The sequence below is a fragment of the Electrophorus electricus genome, chromosome 13 (genome assembly GCF_041902795.1).
Source record: "Electrophorus electricus isolate QZ-2024a chromosome 13, ASM4190279v1, whole genome shotgun sequence".
Taxonomy (NCBI): Eukaryota; Metazoa; Chordata; class Actinopteri; order Gymnotiformes; family Gymnotidae; genus Electrophorus; species Electrophorus electricus.
This window is the reverse complement of record NC_137509.1, coordinates 1,102,861-1,128,287: the sequence shown is the minus strand read 5'-3', so window position 1 is coordinate 1,128,287 and position 25,427 is coordinate 1,102,861. Positions and strand designations below refer to the sequence as shown.

General features: G+C 42.7%; 1 protein-coding gene across 9 annotated transcripts in view; it reads left to right on the top strand.

Annotated features, from left to right (window-relative positions):
• dnajb6b (DnaJ heat shock protein family (Hsp40) member B6b) overlaps positions 1 to 15,638 on the top strand; it is a 45,472-nt gene extending 29,834 nt beyond the window's left edge. For all 9 annotated transcript variants that reach the window (XM_081694389.1, XM_081694386.1, XM_081694390.1 and 6 more), the window contains 2 exons: positions 8,654 to 8,794; positions 10,207 to 15,638. In XM_081694389.1, coding sequence (XP_081550515.1) covers positions 8,654 to 8,794; positions 10,207 to 10,301 — 236 coding nt within the window. In that variant the 3' untranslated portion in view covers positions 10,302 to 15,638. The remainder of the gene's footprint in view (positions 1 to 8,653; positions 8,795 to 10,206) is intronic.
• The last annotated feature ends 9,789 nt before the right edge of the window (positions 15,639 to 25,427 follow it).

Here is a 25,427-nt window from a genome sequence, read left to right as displayed (position 1 = left end):
TGGGTGGTGTCTTCCATGCCAGGGACAGGAAGCGGCAGCATGGTGTCTTCCACACTGGTAACCAGAACAGCAACATGTTGTATGGCGTCCTTTGCACCAGTAACAGAAACTGGCAGGGCAATGACCTCTTGCCAAAGACAGAGACAGGCAGAGCAGCATCCTCTACACCGGGAACAGAGCCTGGCTGGTGATCCAGCAGTGCAGCCGCTATGGCCCACAGCAGGTCTGAAAATTCTGAGGACACGGCTTAGGTGGTCAGCGACACGTCCGGGAGGTCCGGAACAGGATCAGGCTGAGTGGCATCTCTCACACCGAGAACAGGAACGGGATCAGGCTGAGTGGCATCTCTCACACCGAGAACAGTCTTGGCAGTGGCATCCACTCTGCCAGGAACAAGAACTGGATCGGGATGGGCGGCGTCTCTCACGCCGGGAACTGGAACAGACTGGGTGGCTTGCAGGATAACCACAGGTACAGGTTGGGTGACCCTGGAGGAACACACAGACACAGAACCTTCTTGCTTATGTGACCAAGGCTCATGTGAGCGATAGGGAGCTCACAGTTGCACAGTTGTGGAGTAGTGCACACCAAGTGCCTAGCCATGGATGGTCTGTGCATTCAGTCTGCCTACTCATGTCTTGCGCTGCAGGCCACTCCCCCCTGCAGCGTTGGTAAAGATGGGCAGACTCTCGGCACTTACCTAGGATCTCCTCGTCATCAAAATACATGCTCAAAATCCTGTTTTTTCCGGGAATGACAAGATGCCCGTGTACCTGCATGGTACTCTGGTTTGGTGGCGCTGAGTCATAACAAACTCGGACTGTGTAGAAACAGCCAGATTTTTATCCCAGCGGAACAACCACCTCCCAGAGTCTCGCTTTCTCGCTGCATCCTTGTTGGGCTGTTCATTCTGTAACATTGAGCAGTAAGGAGGCGGACGCATGTGCGGAGAAGCGCGAGATTTATTATGGGCAAATCCAAAGTCGTAGTCGTCAGAGTAGTCCAGGGTCATTGAGGCAATACGGAGATTACGGGTAAACCAAACAGGGGCTTGGATAAGCGAAGGCTAGGAAACAAGCCAAAAGCACATGAAGGCAAACAGGAGAAGCAGGCTATAACAAAGACATTAGGAAGAACTCAGACTAAGAAATACAAAGGCTTTCAAAAACATACATACATTCAATGAACAGCAGACACACAGGCAACCAGACAGGGTATAAATGTATCAACTAATTAACTTAAAACCAGACACAGGTGAAAGTAATAACAGGTGTGGAAAAACAGACGAGCAGTGAAGAAAACAAAACCAAGGAACTGAATGACTACGAAGTAGAATAAAACAGTGACCTGACAGGGAAACCACAGAAACAGGAGTGTGGCCATTCGTCACAATGGTATTGAACTATTAATGGGTATCGAAGTATTCATGGTTATTGAAGTATTAATAATATTGATGTATTAATGCGTATTGAAGTATTAATGGTATTGATGTATTAATGAGTACTGCAGTATTAGTGGGTACTGAAGTATTAATGGTATTGAAGTATTAGTGGTAATGAAGCATTAATGGTATTGAAGTATTAGTGGTAATGAAGCATTAATGGTATTGAAGTATTAGTGGGTATTGAAGTATTAGTGGGTACTGAAGTATTAATGGGTATTGATGTATTAATGGTATTGAAGTATTAGTGGGTATTGAAGTATTAGTGGTAATGAAGCATTAATGGTATTGAAGTATTAGTGGTAATGAAGCATTAATGGTATTGAAGTATTAGTGGTAATGAAGCATTAATGGTATTGAAGTATTAGTGGTAATGAAGCATTAATGGTATTGAAGTATTAGTGGGAAATGTGAGTAGCTGCACAGTTGTTCAGTTGTGGTGGTGTGAGCTTCGGCCAGGTTTGTGGGCAGAGTCATGTGTAACTGCATAACAGGAGCTTTGACTTCTATGCTCCCACTGGGGTGTGTGTGCGTGTGCTCACAATTTGTAAAACCACGGTATGGCATGTCCTGAACAGTCTGACTCAGATTAGCCACTATTTCTGTTACTGTGACTGTCATATATTAGATTTCTGTTGCCGTACGTTCAGTAGGGTGACTGAAGAGAGTCACCTTCAAACACACTCAGTGAACGACGGTAGTCATAGCAAAACGCATTCGTGCATACAAACACTTCAGTACACCAAATGTTTTGCCGTTACAGGTTCATTTGCTGTGCATTGGCGCCCCCTGCAGAACATATACATTAGATGCATTCCACCTAAATGTAAAGCCAGAATGAATTACTCTGAAAAATGCAGCTGTTGAGCAGTAGCCCTGAACTAACGACCCATGACAATTTAATCAGAGTCCCTGTTTTGTATTTAAATTTTCATACTGTTCACGTTCACATCGCCGTTCAGCAGATAGTGTGTCTGTTGACCTAGTTACGTTCTGTCTTTTTCCTACCTCCAAGAAGTGTGTGAATCACATAATTTGAAAAGATACACGTGACATTTCACCTTCACAAATAAATAGCGTCATTTCAGAACTGTGGGTGAGAAACTCGCCTGCGCCACTAGAGGGCGCCTGTTCGTCATGGTGGAGAGCAGGGATGCGGCCGACAGTTAGGGTGGGTGTACTGCGCTTGGCGTGGGTGGTGCTTTTAATCCAAAAACGACCCAAAAAAATTAAAAGATAAAATAAAATTAATCTACTGACTTTTACTAATAGCTGAGAGAAGCCATTACCGATTAAATGGATTTAGACCCAGTTGAGATTTATTCTCTGGTTCCTATACCTGCTAAAAGACTCACGAGTCCTGTCTGTAAAGCGCGTGACTCACTACTTCACACGCTGCATGTCATCAGTGCCAGTCGGTGGTCTTAAGATACCTCCACTGTAGTCGTATTTAAAGACTCATTTTCCCTTTGCGCTGAGTGTCACGTTAAGGGTGATTAAAGTTCCGTAGCAGGAGTCCCACCTCCTCGCTCCTAATTAAAGTCGAGCTCTCTGCATTATTGATGAGCACGCGGCGTTTAAAGTGCACTGCCACACGTTCGCTCGCATTTCCGCAGGTTTATTAGAAAGTTTCCACCGTTTCACTTCAGCTTACGCTGGCCGCGTGCTCCGTCTCTGTGCAGGTGGGAAAGGTCACCTGTACCGAGCCGCGCACCGTCCGCGTGCAGACACAGAGACCAGTCGACACCCAGTCTCGTGGAGGGAGTCCACGGGGGCCAAGCTGGCCTTTAATTTAATGCTTTCGCTTCATTTCACCGTCGCCGCTGTACTAAGCCACACTGGCACAGAAGCGAGCACGCGCTCTCCGCGCGCCTATTCTCCCGGTCGCATGACTTTATGAAAGATGAAATTGATAAACGTGCAGCGCGTGGAAACATCCGGCTGCCACGCGCACCTGTGCTAGCGTTGACACTGTCTGTGGGCGCGCGCTGCAGTCTGCGGCTCGTTCACGTGGCAGATGAAGGACGTGCTCGTGCAGATGGTTCTGCTCGCAGATGACGCCTAAATCTGACCTGACTTTACTCACGAGAGTTCTTATTTCACACACATTTAGTTTTGTTTTGTTATCACGGAATGGATTCACTTTTGATTCATAAGATGAAATTTAGGATTTGAAATTGCTGGTTTTAGAACCGACAAGACTGGTGCTTAAAACAGGTGTTCTCTTCAAACTCCACCAAAACTGACCACACACACACACACACACACACACACACACACACACACACACACACACACACACACACACACACACACACACACACACACACACACACATATATATACACTTTCCAAACAGCGTAGGACAGATTTGAACAGAAGACGCTGGCCTGTGATTTCATCTTAAATTAACAGACTTCTTTGATCAGCTCAAAGCAGCAAAACCTTATTAGAATTAAAAGATTATATTCTACTGCTGTCCTTTAATTATATTTTTAAAAATTATTTATTTATTCTCTAAAAGTAATTAAATGATAATGAATTATGCAGACGTGTGCACGCGTACTGCTCTTGCAACGTTTTTTTTTTTTTTCTCGGAGTCTTATCACCTTGGTAACCACGTTATAATAGAAGCAAATATTGACGTGCCAAAACCCGCGACGCTTTTAAACAATGAAAACACAACCTTGGATTTTTCTCCTTTCAAGAAGACATGAGAATTACTTTCTATTTCCATTTCTCTTTCTCTCTCTCTCTCTCTCTCTCTCTCTCTCTCTCTCTCTCTCTCTCTCTCTCTCTCTCTCTCTCACTTTGGCAGTCTCTCTCTCTTTTCAAATTTAAACAGCACGATATGATCTCTGCTTCTGCCTTTCACAGGCGAATAAACACTGCTTGCTATTCAGAGCAAGACGGAGAGGAGACTCCGCGGGTCTGCGCCTGTCCGTCTCTCAGGGGCGAGCGAGCGAGAGAACGGGGGGATGCTCATTCTCCGTCTACCATCCCCTAACTGGGATTTAGACGCTGTGATTTGTTTGGATGCTTTTCTGAGCAGGACCTGTGTGTGTGTGTGTGTGTGTGTGTGTGTGTGTGTGTGTGTGTGTGTCTATGGATGGATGCGTGAGCGCCTTCAGTAATAGACTGTGAATTTACAGGGTCACCACTGTGACCTCATGGTAATAAGCCCACCATTTATCCGCGGGGGAAATTGAGTCTTACCAGGTGTCTTTTGTCTCTGTTTGCCGAGGCTCATTACAGTCGGAGCTATAGGGCCTCTCTCTTCCCTCACTCTTATCTTTCAGCCTCTCTCTTCATCACAACCCCTCATGCCATTCTTTTGTTTTCATTCTTCTCTTTCACGCCTGTTTAGCTTTTTTGTGGCGCTGTTCTTGTAACACATTCTCTCTTCCTTTAACACTATCTCTCTCGGTCGTACTCCCCTAACTGGGAGCTGGGACTGGTGTCTGGCCTGTCTGACTGTTACAGAGCTTCCACAGCCTGCATGTGGTGGTGAGAACAGCTCATGAAACACAGCCTCCTCCTTTAGTCCTGTTCTCCACATCTGGTTGTTTGACAGAAACAGGAAATCACAAAGCTCCCACTGGCATGGCTTCAGTTGTAAAGACCGTCAGGTTGAGAACAGGGTCCTTGTTTGGCTCAGCTGTGTATCACACCTAGCTCGGCTGTGTCTCGCACCTGTCTCAGCTATGTCTGGGCTACGGTGCTGTTTTTGCGGCGTCTGTGAGCCTGCTGTGAATACTGCTGTGGAAATGTACCAGACAAGCTGCTGTTCACATACCACAGATCATCAAAATCACACCACAGTCAATGTGAAGAAATGTAATAAATTTGTTAAAATAAACAGGGAAATCACTCTGAGACAGAAGTCTTATTTCTGAGGATTGTGGCTATAACTCTGGTTATAACCCTGGTTATAAGTCTGGTTATACAGTCCACAGTAGTGTTCTCTATGTCATATTGCCTATTTGGGTTGTTTTCCAAAACCTCCTCAGAAACAATTTATTCTAAAGAGTGGTTGTCCACATACATCTTAATCGAGGATTAAATACACTCTTTATGGGAACTCAATTCTATTTTACAGTTAAACACACACACACACACACACACACACACACACACACACACACACACACACACACACACACACACACACCATTCCTCTACTACATTGCCTCTATTTCACATATGCAAATGGACATTTTATTAGGAAAACCAGTTTTGGATTTTGTAGTTGTGCAGCCTGTAATCCACTCATCACCCATCAGCCTTGTCTATCCCACTCACCACTGATCACCCTCCTCTAAGAGGTGTTTCTAATACTGTAATACTGTATATACAGAGGAGGTGTTTCTAATACTGTAATAGTGTATATACAGAGGAGGTGTTTCTAATACTGTAATAGTGTATATACAGAGGAGGTGTTTCTAAAACTGTAATAGTATATCTACTTAGTAATTGTTTTGAATACTTCAATAGTGTATATACTTACTAGGTGTTTCTAATACTGTAATACTGTATATATAGAGAAGGTGTTACTAATACTGTAATAGTGTATATACTTAGTACGTGTTTCTAATAGTGTAATAGTGTATATACGTAAAAGTTGTTTATAATACCGTAATTGTGTATATACAGGGTATGTGTTTATAATACTGTAATAGTGTATATACCAGGGAGTTGTTTCTAATACTGTAATTGTGTATATACTTAGTAGATGTTTCTAATACTGTAATACTGTCAACTTAGTAGGTGTTTGTCATACTATAATAGTGTATATACAGAGGAGTTGTTTCTAATACTGTAATTGTGTATATACTTAGTAGATGTTTCTAATACTGTATTAATATATATACAGAGGAGATGTTTCTAATACTGTAATAGTGTATCTACTTAGTAGGTGTTTGTCATACTATAATAGTGTATATACAGAGGAGATGTTTCTAATAATGTAATAGTGTATCTACTTAGTAGATGTTTCTAATACTGTAATAGTGTCAACTTAGAAGGTGTTTCTAATGCTGTAATAGTGTATCTACTTAGTAGGTATTTCTAAAGCTGTAATAGTGTATATACAAAGGAGGTGTTTCTAATACTGTAATAATATATATACAGAGAAGATGTTTCTAATAATGTAATAGTGTATCTAATTAGTAGGTATTTCTAATACTGTTATAGTGTATATACAGAGGAGGTGTTTCTAATACTGTAATAGTGTATATACTTATTAAGTGTTTCTAATATTGTAATAGTGTATATACTGAGTAGGTGTTTCTAATACTGTTATAGTGTATATACAGGGGAGGTGTTTCTAATACCATAATCGTGTATATACTTAGTACGTTTTTCTAATTCTGTAAAAGTGTATATACTTTGTATGTGTTTCTAATACTGTAATAATGAATGTACTTAGTAGGTGTTTCTAATATTGTAATAGTATATATACAGAGGCGCTGTTACTAATACTGTAATAGTGTATATACTTACTAGGTGTTTCTAATACTGAAATAGGGCATATACAGAGGAGGTGTTTCTAATACTATAATAATGTATCTAATTAGGAGGGATTTCTAATACTGTAATAGTGTATATACAGGGGAGGTGTTTCTAATACTGTAATAGTGTATATACAGAGGAGATGTTTCTAATACTGTAATAGTGTATATAATTAGTAGGTGTTTCTAATACCGTAATAGTGCATATACAGGGTATGTGTTTATAATACTGTAATAGTGTACATATGAGGTAAGTGTGTTTAATACTGAAATAGTGTATATATGGGGTAGATACTGTAATATATGGAGTAGATACAGGAATTAATATACTGTAATAGTATATATAAATCATCTATCTATCTATCTATCTATCTATCTATCTATCTATCTATCTATCTATCTATCTATCTGTCTGTCTATCTATCTATCTATCTATCTATCTATCTATCTATCTATCTATCTATCTATCTATCTATCTATCTATCGCAGGTGTTTTTTTCTACACTTTTTTCCTTTCTTCACAGGGTCTGGCTGGGCATGGGGTGTGGGGTAATCTGGCCGGGTGTGGTGTGGAGGGTGGGGGGTAATCTCATACTGCTTTCAGCCTCCTGCCCCCAAGCTCTGAGGCAGGCTTGAAGGAGCCATTTGACAACAAGGGATTTGTTAAACGCTCCACTATTAAACATATTCTTCTTTATCTTTCCTGACGGGAGGCAGAGAGGGATTGAGGACCCGGCTCCTGAAACAGCATCTGTCTCCTTTCTTCTCCCGCTCGCCTCTTTAATTACGCAGCACAATAGCAGGGAGATGTGCGCATAATCTGGCCATATAATCACGTTGGCTGCTAGCTGCAGAATCCCCCCCTGCACTAATTCAATATAAATGTAAATTACCAAGCGAGAAGAATAAAGAAATTTCAATCTGTTTACATGTCTAATCACAATAAAAGCGTGCTGCATGAAATATGAAAGGAAGATGGAGCACGATTATTTTATAAGGAGGGTGACAAGTGCTTGAGGCATTGTTTGAAGTTTGTGTGTGTGTGTGTGTGTGTGTGTGAGAGAGAGAGAGAGAGAGAGAGAGACGATAATATGTCTAATTGTGTTGAGAATGAATGGAATGGAGAGTCAGTGTGTGTGTGTGTGTGCGTGCGTGTGCGTGCGCGCGCGCCCGTGTGTGTGCATGCGTGTGTGTGTGCGTGTGTGTGCGTGTGTGTGTGCGTGTGTGTGCGTGCGTGTGTGTGCGTGTGCGTGCGTGCGCGTGTGCGCGTGCGTGCGTGTGCGTGTGTGTGCGTGTGCGTGTGCGTGTGTGTGTGTGTGGAGACAGCGAGAGGGACATCTTTTCAGCTGTGACTGCAGAAGTGTTTTGGTACAGCTGATATAAAAATCCTTTACCTTCTTGTTATCTTAAAACTGAGCTTCAGAGTGTGATCTCACCTTCATCTCACCTTCATCTCAGACCTTTGCTCTGAGCAAAGTGGTTGTTTTGTGAAAAGTTCATTTGAGCATCTTTATTAATCCAATATCTTAGTGTGTTTGTTCATAAATTGCATAGAAATGTAATAAAGGTTCATTTTCAAAGTTTTTCAAAGTTATGCATAAAATTATACACATCATAGCACACGCACATATTATGTTAGTGATTTAAATTATTATTATTTTTGTTTACCTATTCATTGTCTATTTGGCTCCACCCCTTGCAGATTGTCGTGAATACAGTGCTTTAGGGGAGGAGCAGACTCGACAGAGGCGGAGCGCCCTGCCTGGCCCGACCTCCCGTTACCTTAGAAACATTGTGGGAGAGGATGCAGAGGAAAGAGGGCATCAGGGTCTCATAGTCAGAGGTTTGTACCCAACACAGATGACCAGTACAGTCAGGACTACAGCAGGAACACTCTGTGGTATACAGGACCAACAGGACTACAGCATAAACACACTCTGTGCTCTACAGGACAAACAGGACTACAGCATAAAAACACTCTGTGCTCTACAGGACAAACAGGACTACAGCATAAAAACACTCTGTGCTCTACAGGACAAACAGGACTACAGCATAAAAACACTGTGCGCTACAGGACAAACAGAACTACAGCATAAATACACTCTGTGTTATACAGGACAAACAGGACTACAGTATTAGGTCACTCTGTGCTCTATAGGACAAACAGGACTACAGCAGGAGCACTCTGTGTTATACAGGATAAACAGGACTACAGCATAAACACACTCTGTGCTCTACAGGATGTCTTAGACAGGAGGTTTTATATGAGGGAGTGTGTGAGGGTGTGAGTGTGAGAGAGAGAGAGAGAGGGATGAGAGAGAGAGAGATCAATAGCTTTGAAACAGGTCAGAGTCAGAATGATTTACTGGATCCAATCAATTAACCTACAAACAAATAAACAAACAACTCTGGTGAATTTAATTACACATTCAAACCACAGCTGCTACACTACCAACCTCTAACGGTAGCTCTATTGTGTGTCCAAGTATTATTATTATTGTTATTATTATTATTAAGTAGCAGTTGTAGTAGTAGCAGGAGTTTTAATATTATTATTATTAGTAGTAGTAGTAGTAGTAATAGTAGCAGGAGTTATATTATTATGATTAGCATTGCTATTATTATTACTATTATTATTATTGAGGGTGAGTTCGAGGCCTGCCTGCTCTAATGTTTGTGAGCTGGTAGAGTTAGAAACCTGCTCCAGTATCAGAGTGACAGCACAACAGTGTTGAATTCTTATGAAGTTCATAGTTTAAAATAGTTTATTAGAATTCAGTGCAGGGAGTAAAAAACATGAACCAAACCAAAGTTTACAACCTGTGTGAATAAGTGATTTTTAAAGGTTTATTTTCACATTTGATAAGCTGCACTGATATTTGCAGACGAGGAACAGATACACCAGTGTTCAGGGGATTGGTTTCATCTTTGCATATTAATTTACTTGTTAATCAGGGTTGAAGGGGAAGGGTCAAACTGGAAGGTTTTTTCTGAACGCTTGCGTCAAAGTGCCAACCCAACATTTCAAGCCCAAAAACATGCATACATTTGCGCAAGGCCATCTCATTTACATGCATACATAATTTTATGTGTATTAACTAGACAAGGCCTTCCAGTTTACGCGCATAAAATTAGAAGGGCTTCACTCATCCAGTAATTTGTCAGCAGTCTGAAATTTGAGTTGGGCAGTTTTTAAGTAGTGAGGCAGTATGCAGTGATACAGAGATCTAAATCTCAACTCTTGTCTTTGTGCAGGTCTCCTTGACAACAAAAGAAAGAACCTCTGGCTGAAGGAGTCCAAAATGAAGCGGACCCCACACTCCCCGACTCTGATTGGGTCCTGGTACTGAGGATGTTCACCACTCAGCACTTTTTAGCCATTTGAACAGCAAATACTCACGACTCAGCATCTTTTTGTGTCAGCAGTAAATTCTGATAAATGCTACGACGTTTGTGCCCCTACACACACTCATTCATACATATTACCCCATTAATATCAAATGTGTCTGTAATGCCAGTAATTCTGCTTTCCTTAATGAGCTGGTTGCCATTAATACACAGACTGCTATACCAACTAGAAACACATTTATTTGATTTTCTGAAAACTTCACTTCACAAGCCACCAGTCCTGATGAAAGATTAGTGGTTTATGCACTCAGCCTGCACTGGGAGTCTAAAAGCCACATTTTCAGATTCAACTGTAGAAGCAACACTGACATGTTTGCTCACGCTGACCTTTAACAGGGCCTGACTTGCAGACTTACTGGGATCCTCAGCAAAAACGCCTATGAAAAAAAATGTCTTTGATGTTAATCTGAGAGGCATTTAATCTTTCCACGAGTTCATATTTTCCAAAACACACCATGTCTATTGTCACCACTGTATGCAGGGCTTAGTATGGCGTCTGACTGCCAAAATAACACCAGTGAGACTTTCCCCTCTAATATAATAGATTTAATCTAATAGATTTTCCCTCTAATATAACTGTAACATGGGTGAGGCGGATAATGAGGTCGAACACACATGCAAAGTAGCAGCGCCTTGGACTTGAGAACGAGCAGAATCCAAAACAGGGGAAGACATGGTGAAAATGATAAACAGGACAATGTTTTACAGATAAGATAAACAGGACAAATTACTCGTTTAATAACAAACACCAGGAACAAACAAGAAGGATAAGAGGTCAATTCAGGGTGAGGGTGAGCACTGGATGAATAAGGGGACAAAATATTAAGGGGGAACCTACGGGATAACAAGGAAGCATAACATAGACAAATAGGGTAAAAAGCAAAGAAGGGGAGTACAAAGAACTGGGTTACTGAAGTAGGTCAACAATGACCAAGACTAAATTACAGGTAACAGATATACAAGGACAACCACACACTTGTATGAGTTAACTAAGGGGAAAGAAACCTAAAGGGAGCAAAGCCACGAGGACAGAGAGTAGACTACGATGTGGGATGATAGATCAGGAAAGACACTTAGGAGAGTACACAAAAATAACGTATAGCAGACAGGAGATCAGAATCAACTTAACGAACATGAACCGGGAAGGCAATACCAACAAAGAAGGCAACATAAACTAGAATATCGAGTAAGAACATGTAGGAACCAAACCAAAGATAACACTAACAGGAGAATAACACTAGTAAACGGAGAGAGTAGCTTAACTTGGAACACCAAGAACGAGCACAGCGTAACCATAAGCGAGGCAGAGTCAGAACATCAAAAATACATAGAAATGAAATTAGAAATGACCAACAACCCTAAGATTCAGTCAAACGGTTTAAATATACAAAGATAACAAGATTATAAACAAGAAGCAGGTGAAAGCAATGATGGGCGTTTAAAATAAACGAGGGGGTGGAGAAAACGAAACTAAGGACTGGAACACACGGAAGAGATCATGAAGCCAGGGAAACAGGAGAAGCTCCGGTCCGCGAACATGACATTAACACCAGTGAGACTTTCCCCTTTAATATACCAGCAGTGAGACTTTCCCTCTAATATAACACCAGTGAAACTTTTCCCTTTAATATAACACCAGTGAGATTTTCCCTCTAATATAACACCAGTGAGACTTTCCCCTCTAATATAACACCAGTGAGACTTTCCCATCTAATATAACACCAGTGAGACTTTCCCCTCTAATATAACACCAGTGAAACTTTCCTTCTAATATACCAGCAGTGAGACTTTTCCCTCTAATATAACACCAGTGAAACTTTTCCCTTTAATATAACACCAGTGAGATTTTCCCTCTAATATAACACCAGTGAAACTTTCCTTCTAATATACCAGCAGTGAGACTTTTCCCTCTAATATAACACCAGTGAGACTTTCCCCTCTAATATAACACCAGTGAGATTTTCCCTCTAATATAACACCAGTGAAACTTTCCTTCTAATATACCAGCAGTGAGACTTTTCCCTCTAATATAACACCAGTGAAACTTTTCCCTTTAATATAACACCAGTGAGATTTTCCCTCTAATATAACACCAGTGAAACTTTCCTTCTAATATACCAGCAGTGAGACTTTTCCCTCTAATATAACACCAGTGAAACTTTTCCCTTTAATATAACACCAGTGAGATTTTCCCTCTAATATAACACCAGTGAAACTTTCCTTCTAATATACCAGCAGTGAGACTTTTCCCTCTAATATAACACCAGTGAGACTTTCCCCTCTAATATAACACCAGTGAGATTTTCCCTCTAATATAACACCAGTGAAACTTTCCTTCTAATATACCAGCAGTGAGACTTTTCCCTCTAATATAACACCAGTGAAACTTTCCTTCTAATATACCAGCAGTGAGGCTTTTCCCTCTAATATAACACCAGTAAGACTTTTCCCTCTAATATAACACCAGTGAGACTTTCCCATAATGTGTTATGAATTGTCACAGACTGCAGGTTTTCCAGTGGAGTTAAAATTAATTTCTGTAATCAGTGCCCCACTTTGGTGTGGACATTTTCTTTGGATCACTTAGATGTCTGACAGAGGCATCCAGACGTTTCCCAGCTCTCCTTGTGGACTCATGATGGACTCATCATGGACTCATGATGACATGAAACTAGATTTCTACATCTTTAGGGGAAAGCTTCAAACATACAGGATGTGTTTTTCAGATCTTTATCTATTCCAAAATCAATGCATAATTTTCCATCAGTGCTCAAGTTGTTTAAAACTACAACTGCATGAATATAGTTTATCTGTTTTTTGTAATGGTCATCAGTTTGTGTGTATGATTTATGTGTGTGATCTGTGTGATCTCTGCTCGTTCCCACACTGAATGCAGATGGCTGTGTGTGGCCATCAGTGAAAATGCTTTTAGTGAAAGTACATTAAGTAGATGGGAAACACTCCGATTGTGTAGATTAAGTAGATGGGACACACTCAGATTGTGTAGATTAAGTAGATGGGACACACTCAGATTGTGTAGATTAAGTAGATGGGACACACTCAGATTGTGTAGATTAAGTAGATGGGACACACTCAGATTGTGTAGATTAAGTAGATGGGACACACTCAGATTGTGTAGATTAAGTAGATGGGACACACTCAGATTGTGTAGATTAAGTAGATGGGAAAGACTCCGATTGTGTACATTAAGTAGATGGGACACACTCCGATTGTGTACATTAAGTAGATGGGACACACTCCGATTGTGTACATTAAGTAGATGGGATACACTCACTGATTCTTAGTTTTAGTATCCCACACCTCCCCAAAAAAGAGGCTGTTTTTTTGGTTATTTATTAATCATGTGGAACATAATGCATTAATAATATGGAAAAAAAATTGGGTTTCAAATCTTTGCTTTATTGTGACAAACATTATTGTGAATAAGAGTATTTAAACAATCTTTTCTCTCATGGCAGGGAAAGAAAACAAGTATTTCCATCATCTATGAGTATTTGTTCTAATAAGTACATGCACATGTAAGATGACTTTAATATTAACTTTTAAGATTTTTTGTGGCATTGAATCTGAGCCACAAGAGGAGATCCTGAAATCTAGCGCATTAAATTTGTTTCATACAGAAGTGTGTCATCTGAAGTACACCTGATCTGTGAGCACTGGTATCAGTGGCTGTGGGAGTTCATGAACACGACAGAACCTGACCTAACGAATGTGTCAGAACCTGACCTAACGAATGTGACAAAACCTGAACTAATGAACATGACAGAAACTGACCTAATGAACATGACAGAACCTCACCTAACGAATGTGACAAAACCTGACCTAACGAATGTGTCAGAACCTGACCTAACGAATGTGACAAAACCTGAACTAATGAACATGACAGAAACTGACCTAATGAACATGACAGAACCTCACCTAACGAATGTGACAAAACCTGACCTAACGAATGTGTCAGAACCTGACCTAATGAACATGACAGAACCTCACCTAACGAATGTGACAAAACCTGAACTAATGAACATGACAGAACCTGACCTAACGAATGTGACAAAACCTGACCTAACGAATGTGACAAAACCTGAACTAATGAACATGACAAAACCTGACCTAACGAATGTGACAAAACCTGAACTAATGAACATGACAGAACCTGACCTAACGAATGTGACAGAACCTGACCTAATGAACATGACAGAACCTGACCTAACGAATGTGACAGAACCTGACCTAATGAACATGACAGAACCTGACCTAACGAATGTGACAGAACCTCAGCTAATGAATGTGACAAAACCTGAACTAACGAATGTGACAAAACCTGACCTAATGAACGTAACAGAACCTGACCTAATGAATGTGCCAGAACCTCACTTAACGAATGTGACAAAGCGTGACCTAACGAATGTGATAAAATCTGACTTAATGAATGCGACCTAACCTGACCTAACGAAGGTGACAGAACCTGACCTAATAACTGATGATGGGGAGCGACCCCAACTGACTGATGGACAAAGGGAACATTCAGTATAGGACAAGAAGAGAAAGGGATGGAGGGAAGGATAGAGAGGTGGGAGAGAGATGGAGGCAGAAAAAGGAGAGGGTTTGAGTTGTAGCAGGCACTGACATCAGCAGGTCTGGGAAAAGAAAAAAGATCTGGAAGGAGGTAAGCAGGAGGGGCAAAAGGACAGAAAGAGAAAGCTGGAGAGAGAAGGGGAGAGATGGAGAGAGAGAAATAGAGGTAGAGAGAAAGAGACCACTGAATTATTTACCTTCCAAAGTGAGAGAACAAGTGGGCACCAGTGGTGCTGTGGTGCTGCAGGCCTGAACTTAACCACTCTATCAATATTTCAGACAGCGCTCCAGCCTGAGCACGCGCCTCCCCCCAGGGCTTTTATGACCGTGACACATCAGGGCTCACTTTCATTTTGTTTCTGATCGTGCAAGACATTCACCTTGCATCTGAAAACTTCAAACATTTCTCATCTTGCAACTTTTTTTGGCAGACTCTCTGTCTGCCTCCACGCACAGGTTTCTCATGGAACTTCCTCTTGTAATGATATAAGTGCATCAGTTACTCTCCATGCAGCTCGGAAGTCTATCAGAAGTCTCAGAATCGCTACAGCAATCAGAATGGTTCTGTTATTTTGTTCTGTACTTTTTCTGTATTTGGGAAAACTGGTATTTTTTGTGTGTGTTTCTTTGTTTTTTTTTTCCCTAAAAACACATCAATAAATGTTCAGAAATTCCTGCATAAATGTTCCCTATGCTTCCTTACTGTCTGTGGCGGCTCAGACGGATTTGTGCGCTGCTTTACTGCCACTTGTTTTAATTGGAGCAGAAAAGACGGTGATCCCCAAATTGCCATCCCTTCGCCAAACTAGCCTAAACAAGTGGCTCTGAACATCCCAGGATTGTGGTGGGGTGCGTCATTACCGTGTGTCTCAAGCGAAGCTAAAATATACTGTATAATTCATGGGGATATATGTGCACACGACCTGCAGAGTGACTCGGGCCCGTGTGGGCGTCTCGGAGGGTTTAATTAGACAGCGACGCAGCGGTGGCAACATCAGCCCACGCTACTCCTTCACTTTACAAACTACTTCAGTACAGACTCCTTTCACAACCTGCTGGTAGGAATGAACCCTTTCCCTACGGACACAGAATAGGAAATGACAGAGCGACGTGCCTACCTGCCAGTCGTGAATGTTCATGAATGCTTGTGAATGTATGTGAATGACTTCTAAACCTGAGCCTGGTCACTGTCTGAGAGCCTGGTCACTGCCGCCTGGTCACTGTCGCCTGGTCACTGTCTGAGAGCCTGGTCACTGTCGCCTGGTCACTGTCTGAGAGCCTGGTCACTGTCACCTAGTCACTGTCGCCTGGTCACTGTCACCTGGTCACTGTCTGAGAGCCTGGTCACTGTCTGAGAGCCTGGTCACTGTCGCCTGGTCACTGTCGCCTGGTCACTGTCTGAGAGCCTGGTCACTGTCGCCTGGTCACTGTCTGAGAGCCTGGTCACTGTCGCCTGGTCACTGTCTGAGAGCCTGGTCACTGTCTACGAGCCTGGTCACTGTCGCCTGGTCACTGTCTGAGAGCCTGGTCACTGTCTGAGAGCCTGGTCACTGTCGCCTGGTCACTGTTATTTCCTTTGCTTCCCCCCTGTACCCTTCATGTTGTATTTGAAATGTTTAGGTCTCAGACAGACACTAGGTGGCACTGTTTATTAGGGCTGTGTGTCTGTTAGAGGCGCTTCTTTCCACAGGAGAACACTAGGAGACAGTGAAATCAGGGCTTGCCATCACAGCTGAGGGTAGTTATTTTTTCTCTAACAATGTAATAACATAGCTTCTTCCAAAATAATGTATCTTTAACAGAATTCAGTATCATGCAGGAAATCACCAGTAAAGGATTGAGTCAAAATAATTCACAGAAACCAGGTGATGCACCTAGAGATGAAACTGCCTGCTGTCTGCACAGTGTGATTATCTAATGAGATAGATCTTCAGAGATAGATCTAAACCACAGCTCCACCCCGATGTAAACCAAAGCTCTGCCCCAATCTAAACCACAGCTCCGCCCCTGATCTAAACCACAGCTCCACCCCTGCTCTAAACCACAGCTCCTCCCCTGATCTAAATCTCAACTCCACCTGTTATCTCATCTGTAGCTTCACCCCTGATCTAAAGCCTAGCTCCACCCCCAATATTTAAACCCTAGCTCTGCAATTTCCTCCCATTTAATATTATTCTTATATTATATAGATGCTGTAAATTATCCATGTTAATAGAGCAAAATGTCCTATGATAATGGACAAAAAGTATGAATATGAAGAGAACAGAAACAAGACTGAGGTTTGGTAAGAATGAGGTTAGTAAGACTGGGGTTTGGTAAGCGTGAGGTTCGGTAAAAGTGGGGTTTAATAAGACTGAGGTTTGGTAAGACAGGTTTGGTAAGACTGGGGTTTGGTAAGACTGAGGTCGGTAAGACTAGGCTTTGGTAAAACTGTGTTTTGATAAGACTGGGGTTTGGTAAAACTGGGGTTTGTAAGGCGGATTGGTAAGACTGAGGTTTGGTAAGACTGAGGTTAGTAAGACTAGGGTTTGGTAAAACTGTGTATTGATAAGACTAGGGTTTGGTAAAACTGGGATTGGTAAGATTTGGTAAAAAGTGGCCAGCTCACCATCACAATGAGCAACAAGGGCGAGATGTTTGAAAGACGAGAGAGCCAAGAATCACACAGCCAGCATCCGGATCACCAACCACTGCCCCAAACCACACACTCCTTCACTAATCCACACTGCATCTGAGAGAGGGGAGAGAGACAGGGAGAGACACAGAGAGAGGGAGAGACACAGAGAGAGACACAGAGAGAGGGAGAGACACAGAGAGAGGGAGAGACACAGAGAGAGGCACAGAGACAGGGAGAGACACAGAGAGAGACACAGAGAGAGACACAGAGAGAGGGAGAGACACAGAGAGAGACACAGAGAGAGGGAGAGACACAGAGAGAGGAAGAGACACAGAGAGAGACACAGAGAAAGGGAGAGACACAGAGAGAGACACAGAGAGAGGGAGAGACACAGAGAGAGGGAGAGACAGGGAGAGACACAGAGAGAGGGAGAGACAGAGAGAGACACAGAGACAGGGAGAGACACAGAGAGAGACACAGAGAGAGACACAGAGAGAGACACAGAGAGAGACACAGACAGCAGTATCCCCTTGCTGCCCAGGTTTCCAGTAAACAAATGCCCTAATACATACCACCTCCCTCTCTCTCTGTTCGCCATTCTCGCAAATCTCTCTTTTCCCTCTGCCACTCTAACTACACACACGCACACACACACACACACACACACACACACACACACACACACCACACAAGATCTATAACCACCTTGCTTGCCTTGCCTCTAGCTGCTTTCAATTCATCAGGACACACTCCTCACACCCCTCATGCACTACACACTCCTCATACCCTCACACACTACACACTCCTTACACATTTACATTCATGACATGTAGCAGATGCTCGTACCCAGAGTGACTTACAAAAGTGCTTTGTCATTTCCTCATAGAATACATCCCAGCCAGTACAGTAGGTTAGAGTCCAATATACCAATGAACTAGAATACTGTAGAGTACAGGGATCAATGCTGATGACTAGAAGTACAAAATACATAAGGTCTATAACAGAACAATCAGTGCAATAAGCAATAAGTACTAGCGTTTGTTAGTCAACATAGGAGCTGTCAACATTCATGGAATAAACAATACCCTACAATACATACTGGAGTTTCAGTTAGTCAACACAGGAGCAGGGTCAGTGGTCATTTAAATACTCCACACATAGACGGGTCTTCAGTCTGTGTTTGAAGACTGCAAGGGACTCTGTTGTCTGAACAGCAAGCAGAAGTTTGTTCCACCATCAGGGGGCCAGGACAGAGAATAGTCTCAGTGCTTGTCATCCATGAGACCTGAAGTAAGGTATTTCAAGCCGAGCCGTACTTGAGGTTTGAAGTACAAGGTTTTAAATCTGACGCAGGCAGCTACTGGAAGCCAATGAAGGGAGCGCAGCAGTGGAGTGATGTGTGAACTTCAGAAGATTGAAGACCAGTCATGCTGCTGCATTCTGGACAAGTTGTAGAGGTCTGATGGCTCTTAGAGGAAGACCAGCAAGTAGCGAGTTGCAGTAGTCGAGCTTTGAGATCACAAGAGACTGCACAAGCACCCGGGCAGCTTCCTGTGAGAGAATGGGCCGAATCCTTCATATGTTACAACAGAGAAAACTGCAAGATTGGGACAGATTTGAAACCTGAATTGAGAACGTCACACTGGTTGTCCAAATTCTGCCCAGACTATGGGCAGCTACAGATGGTGATTTCTTGAAGGAAACTGTAAGGTCGTGGTAAGGCCTGGGAGTTCCTGGGATGAACAGAAGCTCAGTTTTACTGGGGTTGAGCTTCAAGTGGTGGGCTGTCATCCATGACACGATGTCAGTCAAGCATGCTGACATACGTCTGAAGACCTGCGTGTCAGAGGGTGGAAAAGAAAGAAATAATTGAGTGTCATAGACAAAGCAGTGGTAGGAGAAACCTTGAGAAGATATTACATCACCAAGAGAACGAGTATACAAAAAGAAGAGAAGAGGACCTCATACTGAGCCCTGGGGGACACCCATGGAGAGTCTACATGGATTGGATGTGGATCCTCTCCACGCTACCTGATAGGACCGTCCCTTACACCCTCACACATGCCTCATGCAGTACACACTCTCCTCACACTATACACTCCTCACACTCCTCACACCCATCATACTCTACACACTCCTCTGTCTTTCTTCCTCTTGTCTGTACTACCAGATATTTCTCATTTTACTGTAACACTATTCAGAAGATGCACAGTCAGCTCTGAAACTACTCAGTATACATTTACACACAACCATGTGGATTTCAGTCACTGACATGGTTATGCTTTGTGCAGGTGTGGTAACGGCCATAAAACAGCCAGCAGGAGTTACACTTTTCTGTCAGTTTTCTCTTGTATGAAATCAGAATTTAGGTATTCTTGGAAATAGGAGACAAACTATACAAATGGAATGTCTCCTACATTTGTGTTTACATGCTTTTCAGAAATGTCCCTGGCTGGTCTACTGTCATGTGCAGATGTAGTTGTGCTTTACTGTGTGTCCACAGTCATGTGCAGATGTAGTTGTGCTTTACTGTGTGTCCACAGTCATGTGCAGATGTAGTTGTGCTTTACTGTGTGTCCACAGTCATGTGCAGATGTAGTTGTGCTTTACTGTGTGTCCACAGTCATGTACAGATTCAGTTGTGCTTTACTGTGTGTCCACAGTCATGTGCAGATGTAGTTGTGCTTTACTGTGTGTCCACAGTCATGTGCAGATGTAGTTGTGCTTTACTGTGTGTCCACAGTCATGTACAGATGTAGTTGTGCTTTACTGTGTGTCCACAGTCATGTACAGATGTAGTTGTGCTTTAGAATGGAGAATGGAGGCTTAGCAGGCTTAGCAGATGTCTGCAGGTAAGGTCAAACTCACGCTGACACAGCACAGACAGCTGGTAACGGAGGAATATCAGGCAAGACTAAAGCACTGAAGCAGAAGGAATGTGGAACAGCATGGAAAGAACAGCTAACTACATAGAACAGCTGACAGCATAGAAAAAAACACCAATCAGAACACCTAAAAGCATGGAAAAAACACCAAACAGAACAGCTAACAGTATAGAAAAAACACCAACCACGTGGAAACAACATGGAAAAAACACTAATCAGAACAGCTAAAAGCATGGAAAAAACACCAACCAGAACAGCTAATAGCATGGAAAAAACATCCATCAGAACAGCTAACAACCTGAAAAAACACTGACCAGAATAGCTAACAGCATAGAAAAATGATCTGACTGTACTGCAGTAGCTTTCTAAAAGGAGTCTAAAACAGTATGTAAAGAAATACAAACTACGTAAAGCAAATTCAAATGTAAAGCAATTCAATGAATAATTCACTTTCAGTTTAAGTCCTAGATCTGTATTACTTCATCAGGTACATGACAGCATCTCTACAGACCTGCATTAGAAATCAACCTTCCAAAGGAAAAGACAAACCATAGTGGGAATATCAGAGTTCCCTTAAGAGCCATAGTGGGAATATTTGTGTTCCCTTAAGCACCATAGTGGGAGTATCGGAGTTCCTGGACAAACCATTGTGGGATGAGTGCTTCATGTTTGTTTTGCACAATGGTAAGTGACAATGCCTGCGCAGTAAGTCACAAGGACGTGGCACCTCACGCAGGGTCTGATTTATGAGTTTATGCAGTAATTATTCAGCTTTTTGAGGGAATGCCTATGGAAACTGATCGCATGCAGCAGGACCCTGACTGGAGAGCTTCCTCTAGATCACTGCCTGAACTTCCATTGGAAAGTGAAACAGCAGTCAGGGAAAAGGTGGGGGAGGTAATTGATGCCATAAAGTCTGTAGTGTTGATGAGAAAATGTAACATGTTTGCTCACTCTGTGGTTAAGCCTAACACAGCACCGCTCACTGACAACTTAATAGGTACAGCTCACCTAAATGTGCTTTTTACAGATGCCAGACTGTAGACTGTTGCTCATCTCATGCCTTACACAATTTGCCTGCCACTTTCTGCAATCCACAATCGGGTTGTTTTTTGGGTGGTGACATTTTCAGCACAGCAATAAGCACTGGCATGGTACAGGCACTGGTAGTGTAGCAGACAAAGCAGTGTTCTAAAACTCAGACTTGTCTGACATCCAAAAATATCTGGAATATGCTGGGTACAGACCACTGATGCACAGTATGGGCTAACTCATGCTGTGTTTGGTAACAGACCACTGATGGTCGGGGCTAACTCATACTGTGTTTGGTAACAGACCACTGATGGTTGGGGCTAACTCATACTGTGTTTGGTAACAGACCACTGATGGTCGGGGCTAACTCATACTGTGTTTGGTAACAGACCACTGATGCACAGTATGGGCTAACTCATACTGTGTTTGGTAACAGACCACTGATGCACAGTATGGGCTAACTCATGCTGTGTTTGGTAACAGACCACTGATGCACAGTATGGGCTAACTCATGCTGTGTTTGGTAACAGACCACTGATGGTCGGGGCTAACTCATACTGTGTTTGGTAACAGACCACTGATGGTTGGGGCTAACTCATACTGTGTTTGGTAACAGACCACTGATGGTCGGGGCTAACTCATACTGTGTTTGGTAACAGACCACTGATGCACAGTATGGGCTAACTCATACTGTGTTTGGTAACAGACCACTGATGCACAGTATGGGCTAACTCATACTGTGTTTGGTAACAGACCACTGATGCACAGTATGGGCTAACTCATGCTGTGTTTGGTAACAGACCACTGATGCACAGTATGGGCTAACTCATGCTGTGTTTGGTAACAGACCACTGATGGTTGGGGCTAACTCATGCTGTGTTTGGTAACAGACCACTGATGCACAGTATGGGCTAACTCATACTGTGTTTGGTAACAGACCACTGATGCACAGTATGGGCTAACTCATGCTGTGTTTGGTAACAGACCACTGATGCACAGTATGGGCTAACTCATGCTGTGTTTGGTAACAGACCACTGATGGTTGGGGCTAACTCATGCTGTGTTTGGTAACAGACCACTGATGCACAGTATGGGCTAACTCATACTGTGTTTGGTAACAGACCACTGATGGTCGGGGCTAACTCATACTGTGTTTGGTAACAGACCACTGATGGTTGGGGCTAACTCATACTGTGTTTGGTAACAGACCACTGATGGTTGGGGCTAACTCATACTGTGTTTGGTAACAGACCACTGATGGTTGGGGCTAACTCATACTGTGTTTGGTAACAGACCACTGATGGTTGGGGCTAACTCATACTGTGTTTGGTAACAGACCACTGATGGTTGGGGCTAACTCATACTGTGTTTGGTAACAGACCACTGATGGTTGGGGCTAACTCATACTGTGTTTGGTAACAGACCACTGATGGTTGGGGCTAACTCATACTGTGTTTGGTAACAGACCACTGATGGTTGGGGCTAACTCATGCTGTGTTTGGTGACAGACCACTGATGGTCGGGGCTAACTCATACTGTGTTTGGTAACAGACCACTGATGGTTGGGGCTAACTCATGCTGTGTTTGGTGACAGACCACTGATGGTCGGGGCTAACTCATATTGTGTTTGCTAACAGCTACATGTACTGTACAGCTATGTGCTGTATCTATAATTAAAGTGGTTTGAAAGTAGCTCAGGTAATTAGGTAGCTGAGTTAGGACAGGTAACACTTGTAGCACAGGTAGCTCAGGAGCAGCCCAGAATGACACAGCTCTGAATGATCACCTCTGTCACCGCTGTCCTGGATGATCACCTCCACCCCTTCTAATTGCCTATCTGCATCAGATGGTAACTAGACACAGAGCATGGGCATTAAAAGTCTCCTCTCCTCTGCATGGATCAGTTCTTTCTCTGACCAGGTCCCGCGTTGTCCCAGACAGGTCCCATATTGTCCCTGAGAGGTCCTGTATGATCCTGATCAAGTCCTAAAATTGACCTGGGCAATCCCACATAGTCCTGCCTTAGTCCTGCATTGTCCTGCTTTGTTATGTGTCATTCCCCTACTTTTAATTCAGTCATTGTATAAATGCCTGCTTGTCTGAGTGTGGCTGTCCTGATGACAGAGTGGCATGAGGAAGTGTTTTCAGCAACAGTAATACTTGCACTTGGATCCAGCCACATTGTTTGTGCTTTTCTGTTTCTGATAGAAGACTGTGGCTTAATTGTATTTGGAACATTTTTTACTCTTAATAGGACAAGACAAAGGAATGTCTGCGTGGATGTAGTGCTAGAATGTCTGTGTAAGTGTGCTGCATAGAGTTACACAGTAAAAATAGACTGATATTACATCACATCTGGTAGGTTTAATGCACTTCCTCAGGGGATGAGTGTACTGCAGCTTTGCTCAGACTGCTCTAATAGTCAGGGACATAGAGATGTCTATTCTGTTAACATAAATAATAACATATATATATATATATATATATATATATATATATATATATATATATATATATATATATATATAGTTTATATATAAATTAAATATATACATAAGAATGCTTTTCTGCATTATTTTTGCTGCTTCAGACTTTAAAGGTTGTGTTGCATACAAAACTTTGAATTTGACTTTTTAAAGTAAATAAAGTGGACGCATATAAGATGTGAAGTTTCCAGAAATATAAATTGTGAAATTAAATGATATGTTTTTGAATCACAGAGTAGACTAAGCAGTAGCTCAGCGTCACCACGGTTACAATCTCTTTTCCTCTCTCTCTGTCTTTTCCTTGCTGCTTGGTTAGCACGGTTGAAAGATGTGTCTTTTTAATTTGCCTTCAGTGGAGAAGATAATTATTGCTGTGCGTTGTTCTGATCTCCTCATCATATGGATCACTGCCTGTCTGTGGGTCAGGTGGGCTGGAAAACATCATTACCATAATATTATTAACATATGATTAGCATATCGTTATTATGTACAGGTCCTGACTTGTTTATTCAAGCTCCTGGGAGAACTCTGACGCTGAGTAGGAGTGAGAGGGCTTGAGACTTCTTCCTGACACTTTCACAGTTGCTGTTTTCAGCTGATCTTGATAGTCTTTAGGTGGCTTGCGTAACATCGGGAGCTGAGAGACAGCAGACAGACTCGTGTGGGCTTCCAGTGCTGGACCAGCGAAATCTACCTATTGCTTTTGTCTGCAGGCAGACGAGGCCTTCTGGTGACTAGGGCTGCCAGGAGGGAAAAACCTGAACACGCTGTACTTTATTACTGTACTTGGGTGACTGAGGTCCTCAGGAAACACCTTTCATCCTTCTCCAGTTCTTTCTCTCTCTCCCTCTCTCTCCCTCTCCTTCTCCCTCTCTCTCTCTCTCCCTCTCTCTCCCTCTCTCTCTCTCTCTCACTCTCTCCCTCTTTCTCTCTCTCTCTCCTTCTCCCTCTCTCTCTCTCTCCCTCTCCTTCTCCCTCTCTCTCTCTCTCCCTCTCTCCCTCTCTCTCTCTCTCTCTCTCTCTCTCTCTCTCTCTCTCTCTCTCTCTCTCTCTCTCTTCCCCTCCAGTAACAGTTGGCCTACTCTCTCACTTCGTTCCACAGCTGTCTAGCCGGCTGGCGGCAGGAAACGCATCACTCTCTTCTCCATTCTCAACCGATTGGCTGAATTTGACGAGACATGAATGTTCCCCATAGGCTAAGAGCAGAGCAGAGAGTTATAGCTGTTGCTAGGTTCCTGTTGCTAGGATGGGTTGCTGTGGAAGTGGGGGAGAGGGGGTTGGGGTTTGCGTGATGAATTATGGATGGATGATTTTAACACCAAGGAGGGAGAGGACTGATCTGTGATGTAGATGAGAAAGAGATGGAAAGAGAGTGAGAGAAAGAGAGAAATGGAGAGATAAGTAAAGAGAAAGAATGGGTTTGTAGGCTGACAGTTTGACAGCTGCAGAATA